The sequence below is a fragment of the Ostrea edulis genome, chromosome 9, assembly GCF_947568905.1.
Source record: "Ostrea edulis chromosome 9, xbOstEdul1.1, whole genome shotgun sequence".
Lineage (NCBI taxonomy): Eukaryota > Metazoa > Mollusca > Bivalvia > Ostreida > Ostreidae > Ostrea > Ostrea edulis.
The window spans coordinates 29,651,269-29,677,072 of record NC_079172.1 but is presented as its reverse complement, the minus strand read 5'-3'; the positions used below and the strand labels follow the sequence as shown (position 1 = coordinate 29,677,072).

Genomic DNA, 25,804 nt, shown 5'->3' with positions numbered 1-25,804 from the left:
CTGGGAAACTCTGTTGGACTGGTAAATTTTTCTGCGGACTGTTTGAAATTATACCTTATCAGTCCGGCTGGACTGGTGACATAAAAAGTTAGTTTCAAGCTCTGCAAAGTCCAAGGAACCTTGATAAAACTTTGAGAGATCAAGAGTTCAAAATTTGAGTTAAATCTGAAAATTAGAGGTCCAATCATTATGGTTCCGATTTTATACCAGCCAGAGTGCATATCTACATTCTTGCATTGTTTTGACACATGTCCTTCAGAGTTTAGGTACATGTAATGACTTTATTCTAAAAACACGGAACTTTATCTTGCATAACTAAAAAGATTTTTTAAATTTATGTATTCACTTGTTTGTTTTTAACATTTTAAGCTATAGGTAGATGTATGATGATTTACGAGACAAATTTCTCGTCCATAAAGACGTTTAGCAGTCAATAACTATATATACACAGAGCACAAATAATCCACCCAACAATCAACACAATTTACAGTCACTTTACAATTTAAAGCACACATTCTAATAAATTAGAATAATTAATAGGCATGTCTCTGAATTATATTCTCAAAATTACTGTCTCATCCACAAGTCCAACAAGTCTTAAAGTTAACAGTAGTCAAATTGTAACAAAAACAAAGCTCAGGTGGAGGGTTAAACTGACCAATTAAATAATTATAACTATCCACCCACAAGATGATGTGTCACCTAACTAAACACTTAAGTAACACAGCTGAGCTAGTCCTGGCATTCAATGTTATCCCAGTAAAGTCCAAGCAGAAATAATTATATGTATGAGTGACGTTGTATATATGCTATCACCACTTCCAGAGGGAAAAACAATGAAATATATGTTACAGGACCCAAATTTCACTTTGAAAAATTGAGAACTCCGAGAGATTTGGAATGTTTAAAAGATTGAGAGTAAATTATAGAAAAAATCGGGACCATGATTTCACTTCTTGAGATTCAGGCCATCGAGAATCACCTGTATTTGCATATTCTAATGAGAGGATTCAAATACCACTGGGGTTTTTTTGGGGTTTTTTTGTTGCTTTTATTGGGGAGGGTGGTATATTATTTTGTAACAGTTGATATCAGACAATTAAATAAATATCACAAAAGAAATTATCTATTACCTTTATTCTTATAAATATGAGAAAAGAATCGATAGGGGAAAAAATCAAAGAAGCTGGTCAACCAGACAGTCTAGTCAGTAGTATACGATCAGGCCTCTTAAACCATGCAAGGTGAAAGAGGAAACCACATTTGACCAAGAGACCACTTTCCAGTTTGCTTTATTTTTTATCCGTTGACCCAGATGATGACTGGTCATCAACCTTATCCCATAGTTTGGTTGTGTATAAAGTTTGGTGATGTCAGGTAAAAAGTTTGGTGATGTCAGGTAAAAAGAGAAATAACGTAAGGCCCTAAAAAACCGTTTTCCTGTATCAATGTTTGGCTTGCTTAACCTTTTAATACCAAAATTGATTCAGGTCATCCATATCCATGGTGAAAATGTGACTTCAGGTGGAAATAATCAAAAGCCTCTGTCGACTCGTCTATGATTTCCAACAAGGGAGGGTATATACAGCACCATCTTATGAGCTTTAATTCTGCATCTTTAAAGTATGGTAAAACAAAATGTACATGCATATTAAAGTATTATTATGCTTCACTAGATAGCTGTGGAATTTCAAGGTCACAAACTGGGAACATGACACATCAGTGAATTTATCCATAAAAGTTTCAAAAGTTGTGTGAACATAAACTTCAAGATCAATGGTCACTATCCATGGTACCCAACACATCTGCATGAGATGATCACTTATCGGTACATGTCCAATATCAAAAGCCTACCGCAAAAGACAACTAGATGTGTGGGCACAACACGAATGCTCCCGCTGCAGTAAAGTCAAATGTAGGAAATACATCTAAGTATAGCATTGAATGTGGTATTCAGATTGTATATTACACACATTTAGTACAATGAAGAACGCAACAACAATCCTTTATATGTTTTAACTGCCATGAAATAAATACATTAATTTTTCTAAGTTAAAGGGGCACAACTCCATAAAAATCAACGAACAGGAACAAAACTCAAACTTGATCTGTAACTTGTCAATATACATCTGCATACAAAAAAGTCAGTTCAATATCGAAAGGCATTAAAAAAAATAAGTCCAGAAAACTGGTTGTAACTAATTCAGTTAAAGGGGCACAACTCTATCAAAAATCAACAAACTGGAAAAAACTCAAACTCGGACTGTAACTCATCAATATACACCTGCATACAAGAAATTAATTCAATAACTCAAGGCATTTAGAAAAAAGTCTGGAAAACTGGGTGTTGTTGAAGGACAGACAAGGGTAAAACTATATGCCCCGATCACTTTGTGGCAGGGGCATATAAAAAACTCAGCTGTGACACAATTTCTAGCAGGTATCAATACAAATTATTCTCTTGAAGTCTTCAAATATCTTGATCACCTCTTCCTTCATCTTGTTTACACGAAGTACTCCCACATAAATATACCACATGAGTATGTAAATGATGTTAACCCGTTGGTTGTTCATTTATTTACACAAAGCAAATATATATAGAATTTGTTAGTTCATTTCAGATATATTTTCATCATAATTCTGATAGAATACTAGTTCAATGATTGCAATATCCTTTACTTTCAAGGAAAGTTAAATGCATTATATATCAAGTAATACAAAATCCTTATTCATCTAACCCTCCCTCTCCTTATATTCATGTGCGATTAGAAATATTATTCTTTCCATAGACTTCATTAGTCTTTCAATCACCATTATTGTTTGGCTACATTTGAATATATCATACACAACTTTATTAACAAATCTTAAACTCAATGAAAGACATGCAGGGTCTGCTTTCATATCCACAGTCTCATCTCCCAACTGTATTCAGTTGCAGACCTGCTATCGATGCCTGATTCTAATTTTCACATTCTCAAGCAGTGTGTGTTCAGTTGACATTATTAAGAATTTGATGTGCACGGCAATGATTTAATTTAACAAAAACAATTAACATATACTGCCAGTCAAAATACATTCAGCTGCGCATACAAGGGTGGTAGTAAAGAGGTAAATCCGCAGGACGGGCCCCGATCCCAAGGAGTAGCAAGTCAACTCAAAAATCACTTTTAAGCCCAGAAAATATTTCCCAGCATTCAGCTTACTGACTTTTTAATCTCAATATCAAAAGCAGTAATCCTTATTCCATGACTATAGTCCATAAATTGTGAAGTTAGGCAACTCCTGGTGAAAAGGAAAACTATTTGTGGCCCATAAAACCATATTCCGACATCAGAATTCAGTTATCTTTATCTTTCATCTCCAAAATAAATAGGGACCATCCTCACTCCATGGTTAATCAATGTTTAAATAACCATTCCTTAAACCAATCAAAACTCTCTTCATTTGAACTAGACTTTTAAACTACAGCATTTATTTAATGACATGAACTCTCAAAGTATCACACTGTAAAGATCTTTAGGCTTGGACTACAAATCAAAAATGATTACATTTTTTTTTTATATTCATGAACCACTTCAATCAATTCTTCACTAATAATGGAAGTCACTAAATGTCAGAAAAAGTACATAACTTGAGGATCTCACAGAAACATGCTGATCACAACTGCCATTTTAGTTGCAAGTTAATATATACTACTCAAAATTTGATAAGGATCACTAGGTTATATGTGTGTAATTTAACACTAACATAACAAAAGACATAAATTTGACTCAGAAACGTGTTTACTCAGGTTATGAATGAAAATTCATGAACGGCATGAACTTTTATCAATACGGAATGCTTGAAATCTGATAACACCAAAAGGCATTACAAAAAGTTAACAGCAAACCAGAGAAAGAATTACACAGTTTTTGGGGATAGTCCATCATTACACTTAGTCGATGAAGTGTCAATACCGGTTATGGCCTCCCCTTGCATCAATGACAGCTTGACAACGTCGAGCCATGCTGTCAATAAGCACCCGGATGTTTCCAATGGGAAGGTTGTTCCACTCTTCCACGAGGGCGTTCCGAGCTCTGCCAAAGTCGTGGGTTGTGCTCTACGGCGTGAAAGGGCAACCTGCAGCATGTTCCATACATGCTCAATCGGGTTCAAGTCCGGCGAGCGCGCTGGCCAGTCCATATGGACAATTGTCTCCTGCTGAAGGTACTGCTCCACCACCCTGGTGCGATGAGGACGGGCGTTATCATCCATCAGGATGAACTCAGGGCCAACAGCACCAGCGTAGGGTCTGACCTAAACATCGAGGATCACACCCTGGTACTGCACCCCCGTCATTGTTCCTCTCTCCAGGACATGAAGATCTGTTCTTCTATCCCTGCTGATTCCACCCCAGACCATGATGGAACCACCACCATACGGTCATGTTCACTGATGTTGGCATCATGGAAACGTTCACGTTGTCGTCGCCACACTCGGTGCCTCCTGTCTGTAAAGTCCAAACAATACCTGGACTCATCGGTGAACAGAACTTGAACCCAATCGTTCTGTGTCCAAGTGACATGATCTTCAGCCCAGTCCAATCGCTCCCGCCGGTGTCGAACAGTCAGAGGGACTCGAACACATGCCCTTCTCGAGTTGAGACCTGTATTGTGAAGCCGATTCCGTATCGTCTGAGTGGACACATTCACCCCCGAGGCGTTCAGGAGGTCGTTACGTAGGCTGGTTGCTGTCCAGAAGGGATGGCGTTGTGCCTGAAGAGCCACAAAATGGTCTTGGCGTTGGGTTGTCGACCTCTGACGACCACCCCATGTCGGTGTGCTGCTGTACCAAAAGTTTGCTGTCGGTTCCAGGCCCTGTTTACAATGCTCTGGCTGACGTTTAGTGCATTTGCAACGTCACGTTGTGAATAGTCAGCGTCAAGCATTCCAATACATCTGCCCAGTTGTTCTGTCGTCAGGCGACGCCTTACACGTTGAGGGGCATTGTGTTGATAAACATAGTGTAAACACTCAAGTGAGTTTGAAATTTTAGAAAGAATCAGACACCGATGCCCGAGTGAAAATCGTGCAATGGTAGCAAAAGCATAAACTGTGATGAGAAACGCATTTCCCATGGCATGAAATGCACGTGCAAGTTTGTTGAAGACGTTTTTGATTTCACTTGGACACAATATTGCCAGTCATGCAGTTATTAATTTTTTAAACAGAAAAATATCTATGATCCTTATCAAATTTTGAGTAGTATATATTGAACATGAGGGACTCGAATGCAACATTTAACTAGAAAACTGACACGACAGCAAGGACCCCACCGAGGGTTATTAGAGGAAAGTGACATCTGTATTTGATATAGCAATGTTTGGGGCTGGTATATATGTTAGAATTAATAATATATAAAGATACATTGGAAAGCCAAATTTGTGAAAAAGGAATCATGAAACATATTTATGAGAGACTTACGCACTGTATGATGAAAACTGTTTGAGTTATCGTGTCACAAAGAAAGTGTTGACGGACAGACGGATGGACGGACAATGTGATTACTATAGGGCTTCCTGCATTTCATGCCGGGCCCTAATTATGCTTGATATATTACTTATGAAATCATTACAAGTGTCAACTCCAAAGCAACATTTAATCAATAATGTCTTGAACAATATGTTGGTACCAGTAAAAAGATCTTGTCACAAGAAATGCTCATGTGCAAGATGAAAGCTCTAATATTTACCATTTAGAAGTTATGACCAATGTCAAATTTTTTAAAAGTAGGTCGAATGCCAAGGTCAAAAGGTTTAATACCCACAGAAAGGTCTTGTCACAAGGAACACTTATGTGAAATATCAAAGTTCTTGCACTTACTGTTCAAAAGTTATTAGCAAGGTTAAAGTTTTCAAAAAGTTGGTCGAACTCCAAGATCAAGGTCACAGGGTCAAATATTTTGGTACCTACAGCAAGGTCTTGTCACAAGGAATACTCATGTGAAACATGAAAGCTCTAACACTCACTGTTCAACAGTTAATAGCAAGATTAAAGTTTTTAAAAAGTAGGTCAAACTCCAAGGTCAAGGGTAAAAATATTGGTACCCATGGAAAGGTCTTGTCACAAGGAATACTCATGTGAAATATCAAAGGTCTAGCACTTACTGTTCAAAAGTTATTAGCAAGGTTAAAGTTTCAGACAGAATTACGGAATAACTGAATGACAAGACAGGACAAAAACAATATGCCCCCTGATCTTCGATCTCGGGGGCATATAAATAATTCCAGGGTAGCATTAACTTAGGGTTGGTTGAGTTAGCAGAACACAGCAATTTTTATTTTTAAAAGCATACATTGATTCATATTGCAACTAGCTTATAAAAGGTTATTTCTCACTAATCAAATGTCTGCACATCTTCGCAAGCCAAGTGTCCGATTCGCTTACTCTCATCTAGATGAGAGTAAGCGAATCAGACACTTGGCTTGCGAAGATGATATCTGCATAGTATGTAGCGAACTGACATAAAATGTTTGATGAAAAATCTTCATTTTAATTATCATACTATCACAACACATTTTGCTCCTGATCTCATAAAAAAGAATGGACTTTCTTTCCTTAGAGCATTCAACATTAACATCATTCTTCATAAACTTTCAGTCTTTAAAATGCCTTGAAGTGTAATTTACATGACAAAGAAAACAGCTTAGAAATCAGAAAAACTAGCTAGTAAACGTTTTTGGTAGAGCAATGTCATTGGCTGACTAAAGAGTGACCTATATGAGTGGATAAAGATTTAATTTTAATTAGATTGACATTATGGTAACATATGACATCACAAACGTACCTGTATTGTTGCCACTGGAGGGACCAGATGTACGTGTAGATGACTCTCCGTGGGAACCAGAAGATGGAGGGAACTCTCCATGGGAACCAGATGATGGAGGGGACCCAGACATACTGGGATTGTTTCTATCACATATAGCTCAAATCTGAAATATTCAAAACATAACGACTGATTTCTATGTCTCTTACATAACTTAAGCTTAGATCTATGCTTTTAAAATATTTGGTTGACAACCTAGAACTATCATTAATCAGATTTTCATTTAAAACCTAAAAACAAGGTCATTCTTAAAAGTTGTGGAGACTTTCCATAATGTTCAAGCTGAAATGAAATAATGTTTAGTGGGACATTATCAGGAAATAATTTTTTACCACAGTAATCCAATGACTTTAATATTTTGACCTCAACAAGAATAGGGGTCATACTTATGTCACATATAGTTTTATTGGCAAAGCTCTGATTTTATCAAAAATTTCATTTCTGTTCACATTTGACCCACACTAATTAAACTTGACCTTTTGGAGACACTTCATGTAGTCGAGTTTCATTGTTAAAGCTCAAATACCACTTGAAATACCATCTGGAAACTGTTTTTTACAATATGTCACCTTGACCTCTACACCAAGAAGACATCTGGAGTTGTCCTTATGTCGTGGAGATTTTTCAGTTTCATTCCCTAAATTTTAATAGCATTTAAAGGGACTGATTCACGATTTTCCTCAAAATTTTCTTTTTCACTTTTAATGATCAAAATCTACTGTCTAATGCGTTTAAAAGATTTCACATAAAACTTTAGGTTATACATTATCACAGAAGCTCATTATTTGTTTTGTAAACAAAGATTGCAGTATGTTATTGTTTACGTTTTTGGGGTAAAACATGTTATCTAAAAGTTAAAATGTGTAACTATATATATATATATGCAAAATTAAGATGCTTTATATTGCAAAATCAATATTTCACTTGTTTGTATACATAAAAAGACTCAAGTCTTTGTTTACATAACACAGATTTAAGGCTAAAATATTGCTTTTAATTCTTACATTCAGAAGGTCAAAATTTTGGCTGTCAACATTAAATGAGTTATATTTTCAATGTTTAACATAAAAAATGAAAAATATTTTTATCAAAAATCGTGAACCAGTCCCTTTAAGATACCATCTGGAAACCATTTCTTACCAAGTGACCTTGACATTTTGACATCAAACACATTAGGGTCATCCTTAAGTGATGGGGATTCTTCATGTAAAGTGCCATTACTATATCTCAATCTACATGTAATTTTAATTAGATTGTGCTATATCTTAAACAGTACTATCAAAGTTATTATCCAGAAATCATTTAGATTATCTACGATGTACCAGAGCTCCGGATAAGGTGCATTATCAGCGTAAATACTCATTAAATTTGACCAAATACACATTAAAGTTTAAAATCAGGCATACAATTACACATTCGCTGATGTAAATACGCTTTACACTCCTAAAGTAATGTGTAGAGGTAACTCAATACACAATTGGATAAGCCTACTAGTTATACTTCTTTTTTAAATAAACAATCGAAAGCACATAAAAACAGAAAATGGTACTGGACAAACGATATATATTTCTTCTGTTAAACTTACTAAGGTTTTACTGAAATGTCGCTCCTGCAGCATTGTCTCGCTAACTATTTGAAAGTATTTGCAAACAAAGTGCAAAAATATATATGGACAGTATTAGGTTCGTCTAAATTTTAAAAAATACTATAGAAAGTCACAAAAACTTTAGACTTTGAAACTGATATTGTTTGGTTTAAAATGATTTTAGTTTCTCGGTTATAACAGTTTAATTTACAATATGACAAATAGTTTTGCTGTTTGTTTGGTGTTTATGAAATTTTTTCAATACTGTACCATTAATCACAGGGGATTCTTATCCATTTTGTTCTCAATTTATGTTATATATCAATTATATTTAGATTGAGAACAAAATGGATAAGACCCTGTGGTACAATAAATGATTGTATGTTTACGGGTGAAATTTTTTGTAGTTCTTTTTATCATAGTCCTCATTGTCATTGGGATTTTGAAATTTATTGTTGAGGTATTAAATTTTAATATGCCAGACACTCAGTTATATAATATCTGGTTATATTTAGACTAAGTGATCAAATTCTGTATTAGTGGTAAACAGCAAAGATAATCAGTAAATTAACAAAATACTCTTTTGACTTTTTCTGAAAAGCAAAATACTCATTGATTTGAAAATCAGGGGGTAAATACTCTTTGTGGCAAAAGATTATCTGGAGCTCTGGTACTACAATGTACTCGCCAGATTGTTGAAGCCGTGGCGTCAGGCAATGATTGTTTGCTAGAGGACTCTGACCAGACGACTTCCATTATTTGGATTGCTCCTTATAATAAGCGCTGCGCATGTGCTCAGCGCTTAAAAATGGCCTCTTTAACTCAAAAGCATTGACCAGGGTATATTCTTTAGTTATAATGACTTTATATTTTTAAAAAAGCTTCATTACTAACATTCATACAATATAAAAAAATATCATCTGAAAACCTTAATGGCGCTATAGACTGATATGCACAGACAAAAATTCAAATGAAGTCAATAAATCGATTTAATCATTATGATATGCAAAATAAAACAATTATAGTTTTAAAATAATAATTTTATTCTTGTGTAACAGGAAGGGAGAAAATGCAACGGACCAGACCGGGATTCGAACCCGGGCCCCTGAATCTCTAGTCAGGTGCTCTACCAACTGAGCTAACTAGCCACCGGCGATCGAACCCGGCTGACCACTACACTCCTCCCTCCTTAAATGTCTTCACACCTGAAGACATCAACCCAGGATCTTTATCCCCTGGCAGGCATTTTCACCTGTCAGTTCCAGGGGCTGGTCTATGGCACCAAATGTAACAGGAAGGGAGAAAATGCAACGGACCAGACCGGGATTCGAACCCGGGCCCCTGAATCTCTAGTCAGGTGCTCTACCAACTGAGCTAACTAGCCACCGGCGATCGAACCCGGCTGACCGCTACACTCCTCCCTCCTTAAATGTCTTCACACCTGAAGACATCAACCCAGGATCTTTTTCCCCTGGCAGGCATTTTCACCTGTCAGTTTCAGGGGCTGGTCAACGGCACCAAATGTAACAGGAAGGGAGAAAATGCAATGGACCAGACCAGGATTCAAACCCGGGCCCCCCGAATCTCTAGTCAGGTGCTCTACCAACTGAGCTATCTGGCCACCGGCGATCGAACCCGGCTGACCGCTACATTCCTCCCTCCTTAAATGTCTTCACACCTGATGACATCAACCCAGGATCTTTATCCCCTGGCAGGCATTTTCACCTGTCAGTTCCAGGGGCTGGTCTATGGCACCAAATGTAACAGGAAGGGAGAAAATGCAACGGACCAGACCGGGATTCGAACCCGGGCCCCTGAATCTCTAGTCAGGTGCTCTACCAACTGAGCTAACTAGCCACCGGCGATCGAACCCGGCTGACCGCTACACTTGAAAGCTATTTTATTTTAATTAATCATCAGATGGATCAGTCCTGTCAAAAAATTTGGGACAAGATTCAAATTCATATTGAACATTTGATATCTACTTTTCAGTTTTAGTATTTGTATGTGGATGCAGGGGGTGGGGGTTGAATTCATGAAGTAATCATTTATACATTTGGTAATGTATGTCTACTGTTTTGTTTTTATCCTTTTATTCCAAACATCAAAGAAATATAATATTCCAACCCATATCTTAAAATTATAATTTTTTAATGTTATTTCTAGAATTAAAATCGAAAGTACGCATGTCGATAAATAATCAAAGAGTATTAAAGAATCAAGCTACTTTTCCTAAAATACTGATTCTTGATATTTCCGTAAATTATTTTGTGTTTGATAACGATAAGTTCAGATATTTGCATCTAAACTGGTCAGAAAATTATTGGAATGCCCAATCCAAAACGAAAGTAGATAATGTCTTACTTTTTAAAATTTCTCTGATAAAGAGCACACAGAATATATTAGATCTATTCTTACAGTTACATTACCTAGTTGTATTTCAAGTATTACTCTTCAAATGTGTTGTCATTCATGCTCAGTTGCATGGTAGAACCTGAGCTGCGGCTGCCCATACCCAAAGTTCCTACAACATTACCATCACGTGCCTTAATTGACCAATAAAATCGTTTATTGAAGAGAAAACGAAAGTTGTAACTTTCGCGGAAAAGCTTTGACAAGGACTGTTATCAATATATTGTATATAGGTCATTGCTGTATTTTATATCATATATATATCACAACTATTTGTATTCAACCGACTAAACGTTGTAACAAACTAAATATTTCAAATCGGGCTCGACATCGCAGAAACGAAACTGAAAGTAAAAAGTTGCAACAGAAAAGTTGCTGCCAGCTAAGGTCAAAAGGAATTACAATGTAACAAGATGACAGAGGTATTGAACCTGGGATTATTCTATCTTGATAAAGCCGTCACAAATCTGGGCTATCAGAGGAGGGAGGCGGAGAAGGCTGCAGGCGAGGTGTCGGAGACCGTCAAATCTAGAGTGAGAGACGCCATGACGCTGCACGGCTCCAGGTTTTTCTTGAGACTTGGCGGTTTGTCAGGTGCCGTGGCTGTATCAATGGCAGCTTATGGTGCACATGGTAATACATGCTTGTTTTTTTTAATTCAAGTTCAGGGAGGATTAGGTTTTCTCGGCGTAATGTGAGAAGTTGCAGCTTTTGTTAAGTTTCTAAATTAGTGAATACTGCATCTCTTTCTGTGTAGATCATACTTAAAATATGTCTGCATATTGTACATTGTCATCTTCATAATGTTAATACTAAAAAGACCTCTTTATATAATTCAATGGAAACCAAAAGAGAAACTTGGATTGCCATTGCTAAGCATTGTAGAAGAATTAGAAGCCTTCAACAATGGATTGATTGATTTGTTTTCCGTCCCATCTTCACTTATATTGAGATGTCACCAGCTGTAGGTGAAGTACCACAAATTTAGACCTATCATTAGCGCTTACAGCTGTAGCAGTGAGGGTTCTTTATCGTGCCAACGCCTGCCGCAACACAGGACCTCCGTTTTTAAGGTTATATTCGAAAGACCCGTGATTATCACTTCTAAATGCCAAGCATTTGGCGAAGGAGCAATCACTACCTATGTTAACGTTTTGGTTTGACTTGGCCATGGCATGAGCAGGGCTCGAACTCATGACCTCCCAGTTATGAATTAAGTGAATGTTCTACCACTGAGCTACTGCAACCAGTCGACAATGTTTTGAAATTGCTATAAAAATAAAAAGTAAACAACAACAAAACCATTGTAGTTGAGTGTAGCTTCAGATACCCCAAGGATAAATATGGACAAATATGTTTCTAATTGTTAACCCAACCAGCTTCTGCATAGAGTAGTAACTAGTAAACCAGGCCATGTAATGTACATCTTCATTGAATAGTGAACCATGTAATATACATACACTCAACTTCAGGGATTACAAGAAGAGTAGGTTTCTCAGCATCTTCATGAATTAGTGAACCATACATTGTCCTGATTATTACAAAAAGGGTAGTTTTCTCTAAATCCACAGTAATCCCTGAAGATGATTTCATTTTATTGCTTATAATCTAAAATGTATTGGAAATTCCAATGAAATGTACAATTTGAAGACAGCAACTGTGTTGAAATTGGACTAATAAAGGTATCATTTAAAATAAACTTGGTTTATACTTTCGGGTCAAGAAATTAATTTCTTATCCGACCATATACCAAGTCATCAGCTAGATCTTAACATGACCTTTGCATTTGAAATACTGAATCATGATTATCAATATCATCTAATTTTCTGGTTGTAGCCTTTAAAGTTCAAGATGAAAAAGGAGAACAGTTGAAAAGGGTCAGTAACACTGATACATTTATGGTAAAACACAGTGAACAGTTCACATGCTTATAATGAATTCACGCTTACAACAAAGGGATTTTCTTTGCTTGTAGTTTTAAAACGTTCATAACTTATTGGGTATAATGAAGTACGTTTATAACGAATCAAAGTTTTTCTTCCCCAGCATTTTATTAGGTCACCTGAATTCATTCAGGTGACCTATTGCTATCTGTTTTTGTCCGTCGTCGTGCGTTAACATTTGAACATTTTCAGCTTCTTCTCTGAAACTCCTGAACCAATTTCAACCAATTTTGGCATATAGCATCTGTGGGTGGAGGGGAACAAAAATTGTGAAATTCGTGGTCCCTGCCCCCCTGGGGCCTGAGGGGTGGGGCAAAAACCATCAAAATGAGTGTAATTTTAAAAAATCTTCTTCTTTACTCCTGGACATCAAGAAGCCAAACTGTGGGCATAATTATAATGAACGTTGAGCCCTCTACCAAAATTGTGAAATTCATGGCCCCTGGGACAGGGGTTCTTGTGTTAGAGTGGGGCTCTATTGGTCATATAGTGAAAATGTAGAAATTCTTTGAAAATCTTCTCTGTCTCTGGGTATTAAGTAGACAAACTAATAGCATGGTAATGATGAGCAAGGATGCCTCTTTATACCCCCCGCAACAAGTTGTGGGGGGGTATACTGGAATCGGTCTGTCCGTCCGTCCGTCTGTAGACGCAATGGTTTCCGGGCTCTAAAGCATTATCCTTTCCACCTACCGTCACCATATCATACATATGGACTACCCATGGGATGAAGATGTTCCCTATCGATTTTGGGGTCAAAAGGTCAAAGGTCAAGCACACTGGACATCGAAGTAGCAATATGGTTTCCGGGCTCTAAAGTGTTATCCTTTCCACCTACAGTCACCATATCATACATATGGACTACCCATAGGATGAAGATGTTCCCTATCGATTTTGGGGTCAAAAGGTCAAAGGTCAAGCGCACTGGACATTGAAGTAGCAATATAGTTTCCGGGCTCTAAAGCGTTATCCTTTCCACCTACAGTCACCATATCAAACATATGGACTACCCATGGGATGAAGATGTTCCCTATCGATTTTGGGGTCCAAAGGTCATGCGCACTGGACATCGAAGTAGCAACACTCAGAAAAAAGGTAGTTTATACCTATTACCAACACCCTTTGGGAGATTGGGGTAAGCGGGGGGTATTCTTAGTGAGCATTGCTCACAGTACCTCTTGTTAAAAATTGTGAAATTCATGGCCCCTGGATCAGGGGTTCTGGTGCTAGGGTGGGGCTCTATAAGTCATATAGTGAAAATGCATTTTTTCTTTGAAAATCTTCTTTTCTGTCCTTGGGTATTAAGTAGACAAACCAATAGCATGGTTATGATGAGCAAGGATGCCTCTTTCAAAATTGTGAAATTCATGGCCCCTGGGTCAGGGGTTCTGGTATTAGGGTGGGGCCCTATTGATCATATAGTGAAAATGCATTTTCTTTCTTTGAAAATCTTCTCCTCTGCTGCTGGGTATTAAGTAGACAAACTAATAGTATGATAATGATGATCAAGGATGCTTCTTTCAAATCTGAAATTCATGGCCCCTGGGTCAGGGGTTCTGGTATTAGGGTGGGGCCCTATTGATCATATAGTGAAAATGCATTTTCTTTCTTTGAAAATCTTCTCCTCTGCTGCTGGGTATTAAGTAGACAAACTAATAGTATGATAATGATGATCAAGGATGCTTCTTTCAAATCTGAAATTTATGGCCCCTGGGTCAGGGGTTCTGGTGCAAAGGCGGGACTGACCACATAGCTATTCAATGTTTCTTCCATCCAAAAGTAAAATTCTTATATTTAAACACAAACCTAATTCAAACATTGGAAGGTTGTTACATGATACTCAGGTGACCTATAAGGCCCCTGGGCCTCTTGTTATAAGTGTGTTTTATTGTATATACATGAATAAAATAGTCATCAGAATATGATTATGAAGAGTGATATTCCATTTGATGATTTCAATAGATGTGTATTTCACCTTGAATGTCTCAAATTATCTGAAATGTAAAACTATAATGTTAAAAACTTTACAGCTAGTAATCCCATTTATCAAACTACATTGTGTAATTTTCAAAAGTAACCATTGGATTGTACATTCGTCTCCTGTATTGAACATTCTGTACGGTAATTGTCATTTTCTGCAACTTTATGTGTCTCATGGCAAAAAATGCCATCATGAATGATTCAGATTTCATGATATGCAGAGCTTTTGAGATACCCTTCCCACATTTTCATGCCCTTTGCACATTTAATGCTAATTCTACTGTAGTTGATGACCGCCACAGTGGTCTAGAGGTAGAGCGTTCACCCCACATGCAGAAGGTCAGGGTTCGAATCCCGGCTGTGACAGACCTAAGTAGTTAAAACAGGTAGTGACAGTTCCATCGCCAAATGCTCAGCATCAGGTGTGAATGTCACAGGTCCTTGGAGATTACCTAAACAATGGATGTCCCGTGTCACAGTAGGTGTGGCACGCTAAAGAACCCTCACTGCTCAATGACCGTAAGCGTCAAGCATAGGCCGAAATTTGAAGCCCTTCACCGGTCTTGGTGACGTCTCCATATGAGTGAAAAATTCTCGAGAGGGACTTTAAACAAGATACAATCAATCAATTTAATGCAGTTTAAAATATTGTTCATTTGAAATTTAAGTTCTCCACAGTTCAATTAATGATCTGTGCAGGAACCACGCAGAATTTCTGGTCAATTGAGAATTTTTACAGTCCCTTCGGACCAGTGAAATCCAGGTCAACAGCTTTTGAGTCCCTGGTACATGTAGGCTGGGTAACAGGAAATAAACAGGTTTTTTTTTTTTGCCTAACTATTCAAATTAGACCAAAGTGCACATGCTCTTTACAAAGCACTAGTCCAATTCCATAATGTACTGTCCCAGACCATCAATAGTCCAAATCCACAATTTACTGGCCCAGCTGGAACCATCAATTAGTCCAAATCCATAATTTACTGGCCCCGGACCATCAATAGTCCAAAATCCATAATTTACTGGCCCCGGACCACCAATAGTCCAAATTTGTAATGTAATGACCCTGGACCATCAATAGTCCAAATCCATAATTTACTGGCCCTGAACCAAGCCTTGATTCATGTTGATGTGTTAAAAATAATTCAACTTCCATCAATAGTGAGGATATGGGTGAGTCATCATTGTAAATTTTGGGGTCAAAAGGTCAAAACTATCTGTCTATATGGTTTAGCTGATTTTTATTGAAATCATCAAACAAGAATACCCACTAGTGATTATAAGGTCAAACAAACTAGACTCTGATAAGGAAATACAGTTTCTGGGCTTTGGGTGAATTTCTCTGTTCACTTGGAGTCCCTATACTTACTATGTGAACAGGATGATCCCCAATGATTTCATAGTTTTTAAGATATACCCAGTTTTGCTCAGGGTGGGTGGGGGGATTAGTCATCATAGGACAACTAATCTGTAGTTTCTCTATTTTTACAGATTTATGAGACTGGAAACAAAATGCACTTAGTGCATTCTGTAGCACTTGTGTGCTCTCCTCTGTGTAACAGACCAAATCTGGTAAGTTCTCTGTGCAACATACCATATCTAATCAGTTCTTCTCTGTAAGAGACCATGTATCATTTATACGTGTTCATGCTTAAAACTGTTGAAACCAAGATAACAACAAGTTATCCATATAATGCTGCTTAAGTTATTCTGAGGACTTCCCTAAAACATTGGATCTGTTTAGCAATTCTTGATATATGTGTACAGTAAAACCACTTTTATAATGATCTTGATTATTATGACTATCTGGCTACAAGAGAATTCCCTATATTGTACGACTTAATTACGGATCATTTTCAGTGTCTGTATTATAAGCTGTAACAAAGAATGTAAATATTGAACTTTGTGTTTTCTGTTGTAGACCGGGGGATTGTTTACGGTGGGAATCCTCCTTTTTTCTGGCAGTTGCTATGCCCATGCTTTGACGGGGAACACCAAAATTCGATACATTACCCCATATGGAGGATTTGCACTTATTTTTGCCTGGTTAAGCATGTTGTTGTGATGAGGATGAGAGATTGTGAATTGTGTGTGTAAGAAAACTTTCAAAATATTTCATGTATTTCTTGCATTCAATGGAAGTTGAAAAAAAAATTGTCTCTTTTTTTAAAAAATAAAATAAAACACTGAAATGTTGACTTTTCTATGGTCCTTTTAAGCTTTTCTTGGATGGTAAGTGGTTAATGTGTAAGCAGTTTGCACCAAAACGACTAGCTGGATGCCTAAACACAGGTAAAAAATTTGTGGTGCTAGTAAAATGTAGATAGCACTAGCCCAATGAGACTAGTTAGTAGAATTTCCACTCTGATTTTTCTCTTATTACTGTTAAAAAATATTTTTTTTTTACAATAAACCGAAAAATAAATCTTAATTTATGTGTAGACGATGATCAGAAATATTTACAACTTTCTCAGTGATTTTATCTCATTTGATCTCTGTCCATGTTTGGTTCTGGATATGCATTTATTTCAATCTAATTAAAATTAGATCCTTTTTATCCGTTCACGTATATCGCTACACTTGATATACGTGAGCAGATCAAAGGATCTAATTTTAATTAGATGTGTATTTATTTTTGCCTGGTTAAACATGTTGATGTTATGAGGACTTTGATACAGAGACTGGGGAATTTTTGGATAAAATGACAGGTTGCGAATTGTGTCTGTAAGAAAATCTTTTGTGTATTTCTTACACTGAAATAGTAATTGAGATATTTTATCAGGAAACTATTTATTATCCTATTAGTTAAGTAATCAATTAAATTACTTGACCTAAAACAAATGAGGTCATCCTAAAGTCATGAATACTTTTCACAATTTTAAAGCTGAAATAATGTTTGGGAATTCATCAGGAGATCATTTCTTGCCATAAATTTTGTTGGAGTCTTTTCCTATAGGTATTGTAAAAAATCTTGTTAAAAATAAAATATTTCAAAAGTCTAAGTTATAGATGAATAATCAATGATACGTTTCAAAATATTGAATCCAAGGACAATAACTCTGTTTCTATTGGTTTCTTTGTCAAGTCTATTATGCGATGATTTCCTTTATTTTTTACACACATTTTGTATATTTTTGTGAAGATACAGTTTCATGAAATTGTTATGAATGCTACTATATCGTCATAACTAGTTTTTATGAGATTTTGATAACGCTGTTTAAGGAAAATTGCAATTTTCTGACAGTGATATATGATTCTGATTATGTACGTCTCACATCTTAAAAAGTGTGATGACCTATGTATTTTATTTGATAATTTGTTAGTTTTAACTCTAATGAATGGAAATAAATACACTTTCTAAACTTGTATCAGATAAAAACTCCAAGTATGGAGTTACCTTAAAGTAGCTCCACCCTCATGTGATTTAGCAATATACATGGTTCAAAGGTGGAAAATTGTATTAATTTTCTTTCAATATAATTTGACTTAATCAATAACCAAAGAAAATGGTATGTTGCCACCTTTTTAAAGATGTCTGACATGCATAAACAGAAGTGTATGTACAGAAAATCACGCTCTTTCGTTAAACGGAATAATAAAAAATAGATAAAAGCTTGTTCAACATTTTCAAAATTGTCAATTTATAAATATGTATAAATTAAATGTGGATATCGGGGGAAATCATTGTAAAATGATCGACACAGTAGAAGAAATGCCATCGTTGGAGTTATTGCCCTTAAATTGACAACATTATTTTGATTATTTATGGAAAATATTTTTAAAAATTCAGTATTATTAGACATTAGCTTACCATTTTTTAAAATTTTATATTTGATACCCAGTGAATAAAATTCCTCTGAAAGACATATTTCTACTATGTGCAAAGATTTTGCAAAAACCTATGACGTCACATGATGATCGATGGAGCTACCTTAATGCTAAAACAATTTTTTCACATTTGACCCTGTAGAGACTCTTCATTTAAAATTTAATTTCTTACCACGTATCACCTTGCATCACTTCATTTGTCCTTGAGACTACACGAATTACAATCGGCTAATTTTAATCAATTTCATTTCATTGATCACAAACAGTACACATATATCCTAATTAGCGCAGTCATGTTCCTGTTTAGGGATTTATCAGGGGCTTTTATATGGCCCCATACCCAATTAGAAATATGCCCACCTTTTCTCAATTGGTCACAAACTCCCAAAAAATATGAAACCAATTGGGTTGTTTTGATTTCAGGCTTATAATACTATGGATTTATGACAATACTATGTAAAATTAACTTGAATTCAAAACATTATGCATAACTTCATTCGTTATTTTGTTCCTAATGTCACAAAATTGTCCTGATTAGGCTGACAAGTCCCTGCTGTTTATGAGTGGTAGTGACGATAAGATGAAGTGGGGTATACATTAGTTACTACGTTTAAAGTACCAATGAAAAAATGAAGGTGACAAATAGTGATCAATCTCGCAATTCCCATCAAGAATACAGATTTAGGAGTAGGACAAACGCACCCCTGAACATACCAGAGGTGGATCAGGTGACTAGGAGGAGTAAGCATCGATTGTTGACATGTCGCACTCGCCTTGAACCCTATATATTGATCAGGTAAACGGAGTAATCCGCTGTCAAAATCAGTATGTAAAGAACGGCACTAAGAATTGGTATGAAACACATTAGACAGCATTTGACCCAATAACAGGTTGTATTTGTAGATTAGATCGTTATAACGACCATATATTTGCTCAGTGCTGACCTTACACGAGACTGTTGTAACCTTTGTAACATTGACTTTGTCAATAGTCTAGATTGCTTCAATTTAACAAGAGGCCCAAAGGCCTTATCGGCCACCTGAGTACCAGCGAAAAGTATCACTACTCCCAAGGGCTTTGAAATCTAGAATAAAAATTCCTGTTCTAATTATCAAAGCTAAATTCTAATGTTCAGCAACAGTATATAAAACAAGATGTGTTCTTAAAATTTAAATGCCCTCAAAAGTGCATACACTGATGAAAGGTTTTACGTAATATAATATGTGCATAAACATTGAAAGATATGACTAATTTGGATCCATGATAGAGTCGAAGCCTTTGGTTGTGAAATTCACCATTTTTTGTACATACTTTTCTGTTATTCCCAAGTATGCATTTATATTTTATACAGTATCGGCAAACTTAAGTAAGTCCTTAAAATCAGTATGATTTTTACACCACCTTCAAACCAAACCCTTACCCCTTGGATCATGGAATTTACTTTTTTTGTAAATGACTAACTACTCCTCCTAAATATCCATTTTGTTTCAATTTAGTATCAATAGCACTAAAGACGATGTTATTTAAGTGTTTTACACATAAACACTATATACCAAGTTTGGCCCCGTCCTGGGATTAGAACCAATACCCTGGGGATCATGGAATGTACAATTTTCGTAGAGGCCTCCCTGTCCTTCATCACTATGCATTTAGTTTTTCTTACACATGTGCGGTTGTAGAGAAGAATTGGAATGGTAGCTATCAAGAAGAAGTGAAAAATGTTCAATTGTATATATATCACATATGCATTAAGTAGAGCACGTGTCCGGGAGTCACCCCAACCCCCATCATTTTTTGACTGTTCAAATATTTCAAGTGGTTGAGATTCCAACCTTTAAAGCAAATATATTCTTATTGCACATGGCACAATGCACTGTACACCAGGCTTTTGTTCGTCGTTTTTTCACCCCCTTTGTCCTTCAAGGTGAAAAAGGATTCTGAAAATTATTGTATATCGACGGGACACAACCAATCATCCGGGGGGGGGGGGGGGGGGGGGGGGGCGTCGTTTCTTAACTCCTCATTGGCACGTTTTTGCTCACCATTTTGCCTGCAGGGTCAAATTGAAAATTCTGAAACCTTATTGCATATCTAGAGTACACCAACTATCATATTCCAAAAGATTAATTGGTTAATTACTGCTGAAAACAAAAGAGGAGTTTGAGGAAGAAGAAATTAAGTGTGACAGACGGGCAGACCAGGGTAAAAACAATATATCCGACCTTTCTTTAGAATGTGCGGGTATAATGATATAAGAGGAATGTCCCCGTCTGAAATCTAACACAAAAAGATATCGCTTTTATTAACTAGGGATAAAAAACTATCAACTCGGTCACTGAACGAATGTAAGTCACTGTAGTGTTATGGGTCAGAAAAATCCTCATCTTTACAAAGAATTTAAAGACTATTTACAGAAAAATTATATTGATGAAAAACTTTCATAATTTATAGTTGGTCTAATCAAAGTTCAGAATGATGATAGCCACACAATGTACAAGTCTGTTCATACTAAAATGAAGTTTCCGTTGCCTTCCTTTTTACGATTTAGATAAAGAGATCTACATCATATTTATATTTTTCCATCGTCAACTTCCCATATTTATGTAGCAAATTCTATGGTCATTATAATAGGGTCAAATCTTGTCTGACGTGTTTTATGAAAGGTGAAGATAACGAACTGTGATCAATTTTATGACTCCTTTAAGGAATACAAAATAGAGAGTTAGGCAAACAAGGACCCCTGGTTATACCAGAGGTGGGATCAGGTGCCTAGAATGAGAAATCATCCCCTGTCAATCGGTCACACCCACCATGAGCCCTATAGCTTGATCAGGTAAACGGAATAATTCGTAGTCAAAATCAGTGTACCAAGAACGGCCTAACAATCGGTATAATGAAACACGTCAAATAGCATTTGGCCCAAAGATAGGTTGTCTTGGCAAACTAGATCACTATAACGACCATAGAATTTCAATCCAATCTTTATCATACTGGTAACAATATGTCTTTATAATAATTTAAGGGTTTGATGAAAAGTTTTAGAGCACTCGAAACTTGGGATGATACTGTTTAACACCTAATTCATACATGACCTGTTGGAGCAACCCTAACATAAAATTTGAATCTTGATCTGAATGAATAGGCACTCCAACAAAACTGGAAAACTTGGCAGGGGCCTTGATTATAATATTTGCCTTAATATTATTAAGAGGTATAGCTTCAGAGAATCGAGTGGACATACCGATACACATAGGTCTTGTCTTTGGAAAATGTCCTATGCAATCCACCAACAATTGACTAAAAAGATTTTTCAAATGCTGGAATGGGTTGAAGAAGGGTAGATGAAATTTTCTGATTGGGTTGGCAGAGATGACACAACTTACAAAATTCAAAATCACCCCCTTACTCAACTTGGGCCAATATAAGACCTAAAATTCTGGTACAAGACTTCTTGACACCTAAATGACCTGTCGTGGGTGTGTCGTGAGCCAAACTTATGATGTCTCTTCGATATATCACTGGGGTCACGATCTGGTGAACAACACGACATATATATCCGGGGATGCATCGGGTGGTCACCATTTTCGCATAAGGATCCCGTCTTTGGTGTACAAGCAATCTCCGAAGTTGTGTTCCGAAAAACATTCCTTTGGGGTATTTGACAAAGCAAGCTATTTCAGATCGAATTTCCTTTTCTTCCTCTGGCTTCTAAAGTTCAAAAGTCCTCAAGATGAATTCCATTCCTGGTAGTTGTGACCCAACAGCCAGGAAACATGTTATAAATCCGCCTCTGGAATAGCCCTTGTAGCCAAGTTTGCTGACGTTTTGTCAGTGGGCACATAAGTCCATTGTTCTGGGTATGGTATTTGGCGGATCTTCGCTACTCTGTTACTGTGTAGAATCCAATTTTTCATTGTATATGTATATAAAAACCATGTGACTGCCAGTGTGGTACTGTATGCTGTTAAGAGGAATATCGATATTATCAGATATTGTTTGGCCATTTTCCGTGCCCAGCAAAGCTGTTCATCAATCTAATCTTGGAATGATGTGTCCATGTGTCCACTTTAGCCTTTCCAAGGACGAATCCAATAGTTCAATGTTTGACTGAAGTTGAATATGTACCTGAAGCGATAGCCCTTTCTGATGTGTTTCAATACATCTGAAGTTTCTTATCTACTGTGTCAGTGAATGACCTTGAAAGACACATTTGTTGGATCGTAACTAAAGGAGTATTCCATGTTTTGCATACTTCATAGTTTGATTTAGGCAAGCTTTCATCCCAATCAACGTTTCCTGTCGTTAGTTCTAATAGTATGAACTTGCCTTGAATAAGGACCGGCGCAAGGAAACCCTGATTATCATACACACTTTTAATTGTTGACGATATTCTTCTTGGCGAGTTTGAACATAAAACTATGTCTCAATGTCTCAATGTCCCAAATCATCTTCCGAAGTCAAAGGTTTCTGATCCCAAATGAATTTATCCAATACTTCTCTGTACAGGAAGCGAATAGTTAGAGAGATCAAGTCCTTAGCTAGATCAAATGCCCGAAATGCTTTCATTACTTTTCACAATTTGATGCAATTTTGTGAATGCGGAGATTTTCCATCACTTGTATTGCACTTCGTGCTCTCATCATTGGAGTTATTGCCATGTCTGATGCTGGAAATGAATTTAGTCCAGTATCTACGTAAAAATCCCTGCAAATGAAATTGCAGAAGTTTCTTTGCTGATTTCAGCGGTTTATGGAGTCCCTGAGTAACAATTGCCGGTGAAGGGTTATTTCTAAAAAGATATCTACGCACATGCGATAGTCTGTTAATGGTTCATTGAAATCGGCTTTATACTACAGGAAACGAATGAAATCTCTATGATTTTCATCTACTTTGAAACAGTAGAACATTTCTCGAATATATCCAATGATTGCTATTGATTCGCGACGAAAGCGAAGCAGAATTCCTAATGGGAAGATCCGGACTCTCTATTCAATGATCCTCTTCCATACTTTGCGAGGAATCGAATACGGAAACAGCTTATACGGTTTTCGAGGATGATAAACCCCAGATATTGGTAGATACCAACGTTTGGTCTCGTCTGGGGTTCATGGTGCCTTTATTGGCATGTGCATTTTCAAATGTACCTCACACGGATTTAAAAAATTCAACGTGTAGACTTGAGTCAAGAGTTTTGGCTCTCTTTAATGCTTTTGGTTCGTTATTAGGAATCTTCAACTTCCTATTGCGGAATGGAAGTGGAGCGGACTAGTTATCATTTTCATTCTTATGGAAACTTTCCTTCATGATTCCGTGGGGATCCGGGATAAAATAGGTACTCGGTATCCCTTGCTTATCGTAAAAGGCGACTAAATGGGGGGGGGGGGGGGGGGGGGGGGGGGGGGGGGGGGGGGGGGTTACCTGTAAAGTGCGAAACGAAATCTACCGAAACGAAACGAAATCTACCGAAACGAAACGAAACCTACCCAAACGAATCCTACCGAAACGAAACAGATTGTATAAACGAACTCTTTAAATTATAATAATTAAAAATGGAATATATTTTCTCTTTATGGTTTTCATGTACAGTAAATGAATTGATACAAGGTTTGAAGAGAGTAACACGACCTTCGTTTGTTAAATCATTTTTGAAGATGTTAACAGCGTCGGGACCTTGCCGAGACAAGTATTTCCGACTATTGTCCATCCAAAGGACAATTTCTGTGCATTTTGAGATTTCGGCGGTCCGATTCTTTGATAGAGGACGTGATGCACCTCAATCAAATTCCTGCTAATCAGGAGCATTATTTGTGCATCTGGATTCAAAGGAGGGATGAATGACTCAATATTGCGCAAGTGAGAGAAGTGTGAAGCAACACCGTGTGTTAGTTTCTAGTTTCTAACGCCCGGTAGGCGGAAACTATTACTACCTTCAGTTGACTCGATAGTGACATTCTTCAATTTTCAATTAATACGACGTGTTTGACTGGAACCGGTAGACGACAAGAACAATGATTCCTGAGTACAATTGTCCCTAAGTCACAAATGGTGTTGCCAGTAACTGATTTGACTGGTCGTCGGTCATAGTAAGAGAAATTGTCTCCTTAGATGTCAGGATTTGTGAGTACATGCGGACTAAGTCTGTTTCTACACACGATTTGCATTCCATGTGAAAGTATCCCCGCATATAGTGTACAATATGGTTTCACTTCTGTACTTGGTTCAATCTGATTAAAATCAGATCCCCAATCCGCTCCTCTTTCTTCATCATTTTTTCTTCTTGTCGCTACACGACAAGATGAAGAAAGAGGAGCGGATCGAGGATCTGATTTTAATCAGATTGGTACTTGGTTGAGCGTCATTTTCAAAAATACCATCTGCTTGATCCCCGCCGTGAAGTGTTTGAAACTGCAGCAATGGCTGCTGGATGATTTTTTCCTTTCAATATCTCGCACGAAAGACAATGACTGCCAAGTAAAATCGTACACAGCATTTGTAACATATTATTTTATCTTTATGAAACCTTTTCCTGACGATCATTAGTTTAGTACGAAACACTTTTCACTTTTAAGGGAGTGCCCAGTGTTATATATATGACACACTGTTTCAGGTGAGTTAGAAACTTGAAGAATGTCACTCTACAAGTTAGAAACTTGTAGATCCGTCTTTCTTCTTGTGACCTGAAATCCGGATTTTTCGGGAGGATTCTGTCGTGACGCAGCCGGGTTCACAGTTGCTGGTCACAGAATAAGACAATGGCGGGTGTAGTGTACACAGAATAAGACAATGGCGGGTGTAGTGTACACAGAATAAGACAATGGCGGGTGTAGTGTACACAGAATAAGACAATGGCGGGTGTAGTGTACACAGAATAAGACAATGGCGTGTCTAGTGTACTGAGATTCCGGCGTTATCCACTTTTCTTGAATCATATATGAAAGTTTGCAATCTATTGGACCTATTCTGATAGATGTGTCGAGATAAGAAAAAATGTATATTCTCGACTTCAATCTTTGCCATGATGTCATCAAGGACGTACACCTTTTTTTAACAATCTTTGTTCGAGAGTCTAGGAAAGGATGGTAAGTATATTCGCGACGTGTTTCAGTAATATATATTTTTTCGTGACATTTCACATACAATTTACCTCCATCAGCCTATCTCGTTTCTACCTATAAAAAAATCTTGGGATATATTA

At 36.9% G+C, this 25,804-nt stretch overlaps 2 protein-coding genes across 2 annotated transcripts in view; one reads left to right on the top strand and one right to left on the bottom strand.

The window, feature by feature from the left end:
- LOC125658961 (uncharacterized) overlaps positions 1–11,033 on the bottom strand; it is a 105,764-nt gene extending 94,731 nt beyond the window's left edge. The window contains exons 1-2 of the mRNA XM_056150133.1: positions 10,879–11,033; positions 6,826–6,970 (exon numbers count right to left, since the gene is read on the bottom strand). Of these exons, the coding sequence (XP_056006108.1) occupies positions 6,826–6,937 (112 nt within the window). The 5' untranslated portion in view covers positions 6,938–6,970; positions 10,879–11,033. The remainder of the gene's footprint in view (positions 1–6,825; positions 6,971–10,878) is intronic.
- A 120-nt stretch (positions 11,034–11,153) lies between these two features.
- LOC125658975 (transmembrane protein 256 homolog) lies at positions 11,154–16,973 on the top strand. The gene is made up of 4 exons (XM_048890457.2): positions 11,154–11,494; positions 12,698–12,738; positions 16,273–16,353; positions 16,703–16,973. Exons 1-4 carry the CDS (start codon positions 11,275–11,277, stop codon positions 16,844–16,846), a joined length of 486 nt encoding a protein of 161 aa, XP_048746414.1. The 5' UTR covers positions 11,154–11,274; the 3' UTR covers positions 16,847–16,973.
- The last annotated feature ends 8,831 nt before the right edge of the window (positions 16,974–25,804 follow it).

Coding starts and splice junctions, on each gene's coding strand:
- LOC125658975 (XM_048890457.2), top strand. CDS start 11,275: ATGACAGAGGTATTGAACCTGGGATTATTCTATCTTGATAAAGCCGTC. Junction 11,495..12,697: donor GGCAGCTTATGGTGCACATG/GTAATACATGCT, acceptor TTCTGGTTGTAG/CCTTTAAAGTTCAAGATGAA. Junction 16,354..16,702: donor TGTGTAACAGACCAAATCTG/GTAAGTTCTCTG, acceptor TTTCTGTTGTAG/ACCGGGGGATTGTTTACGGT.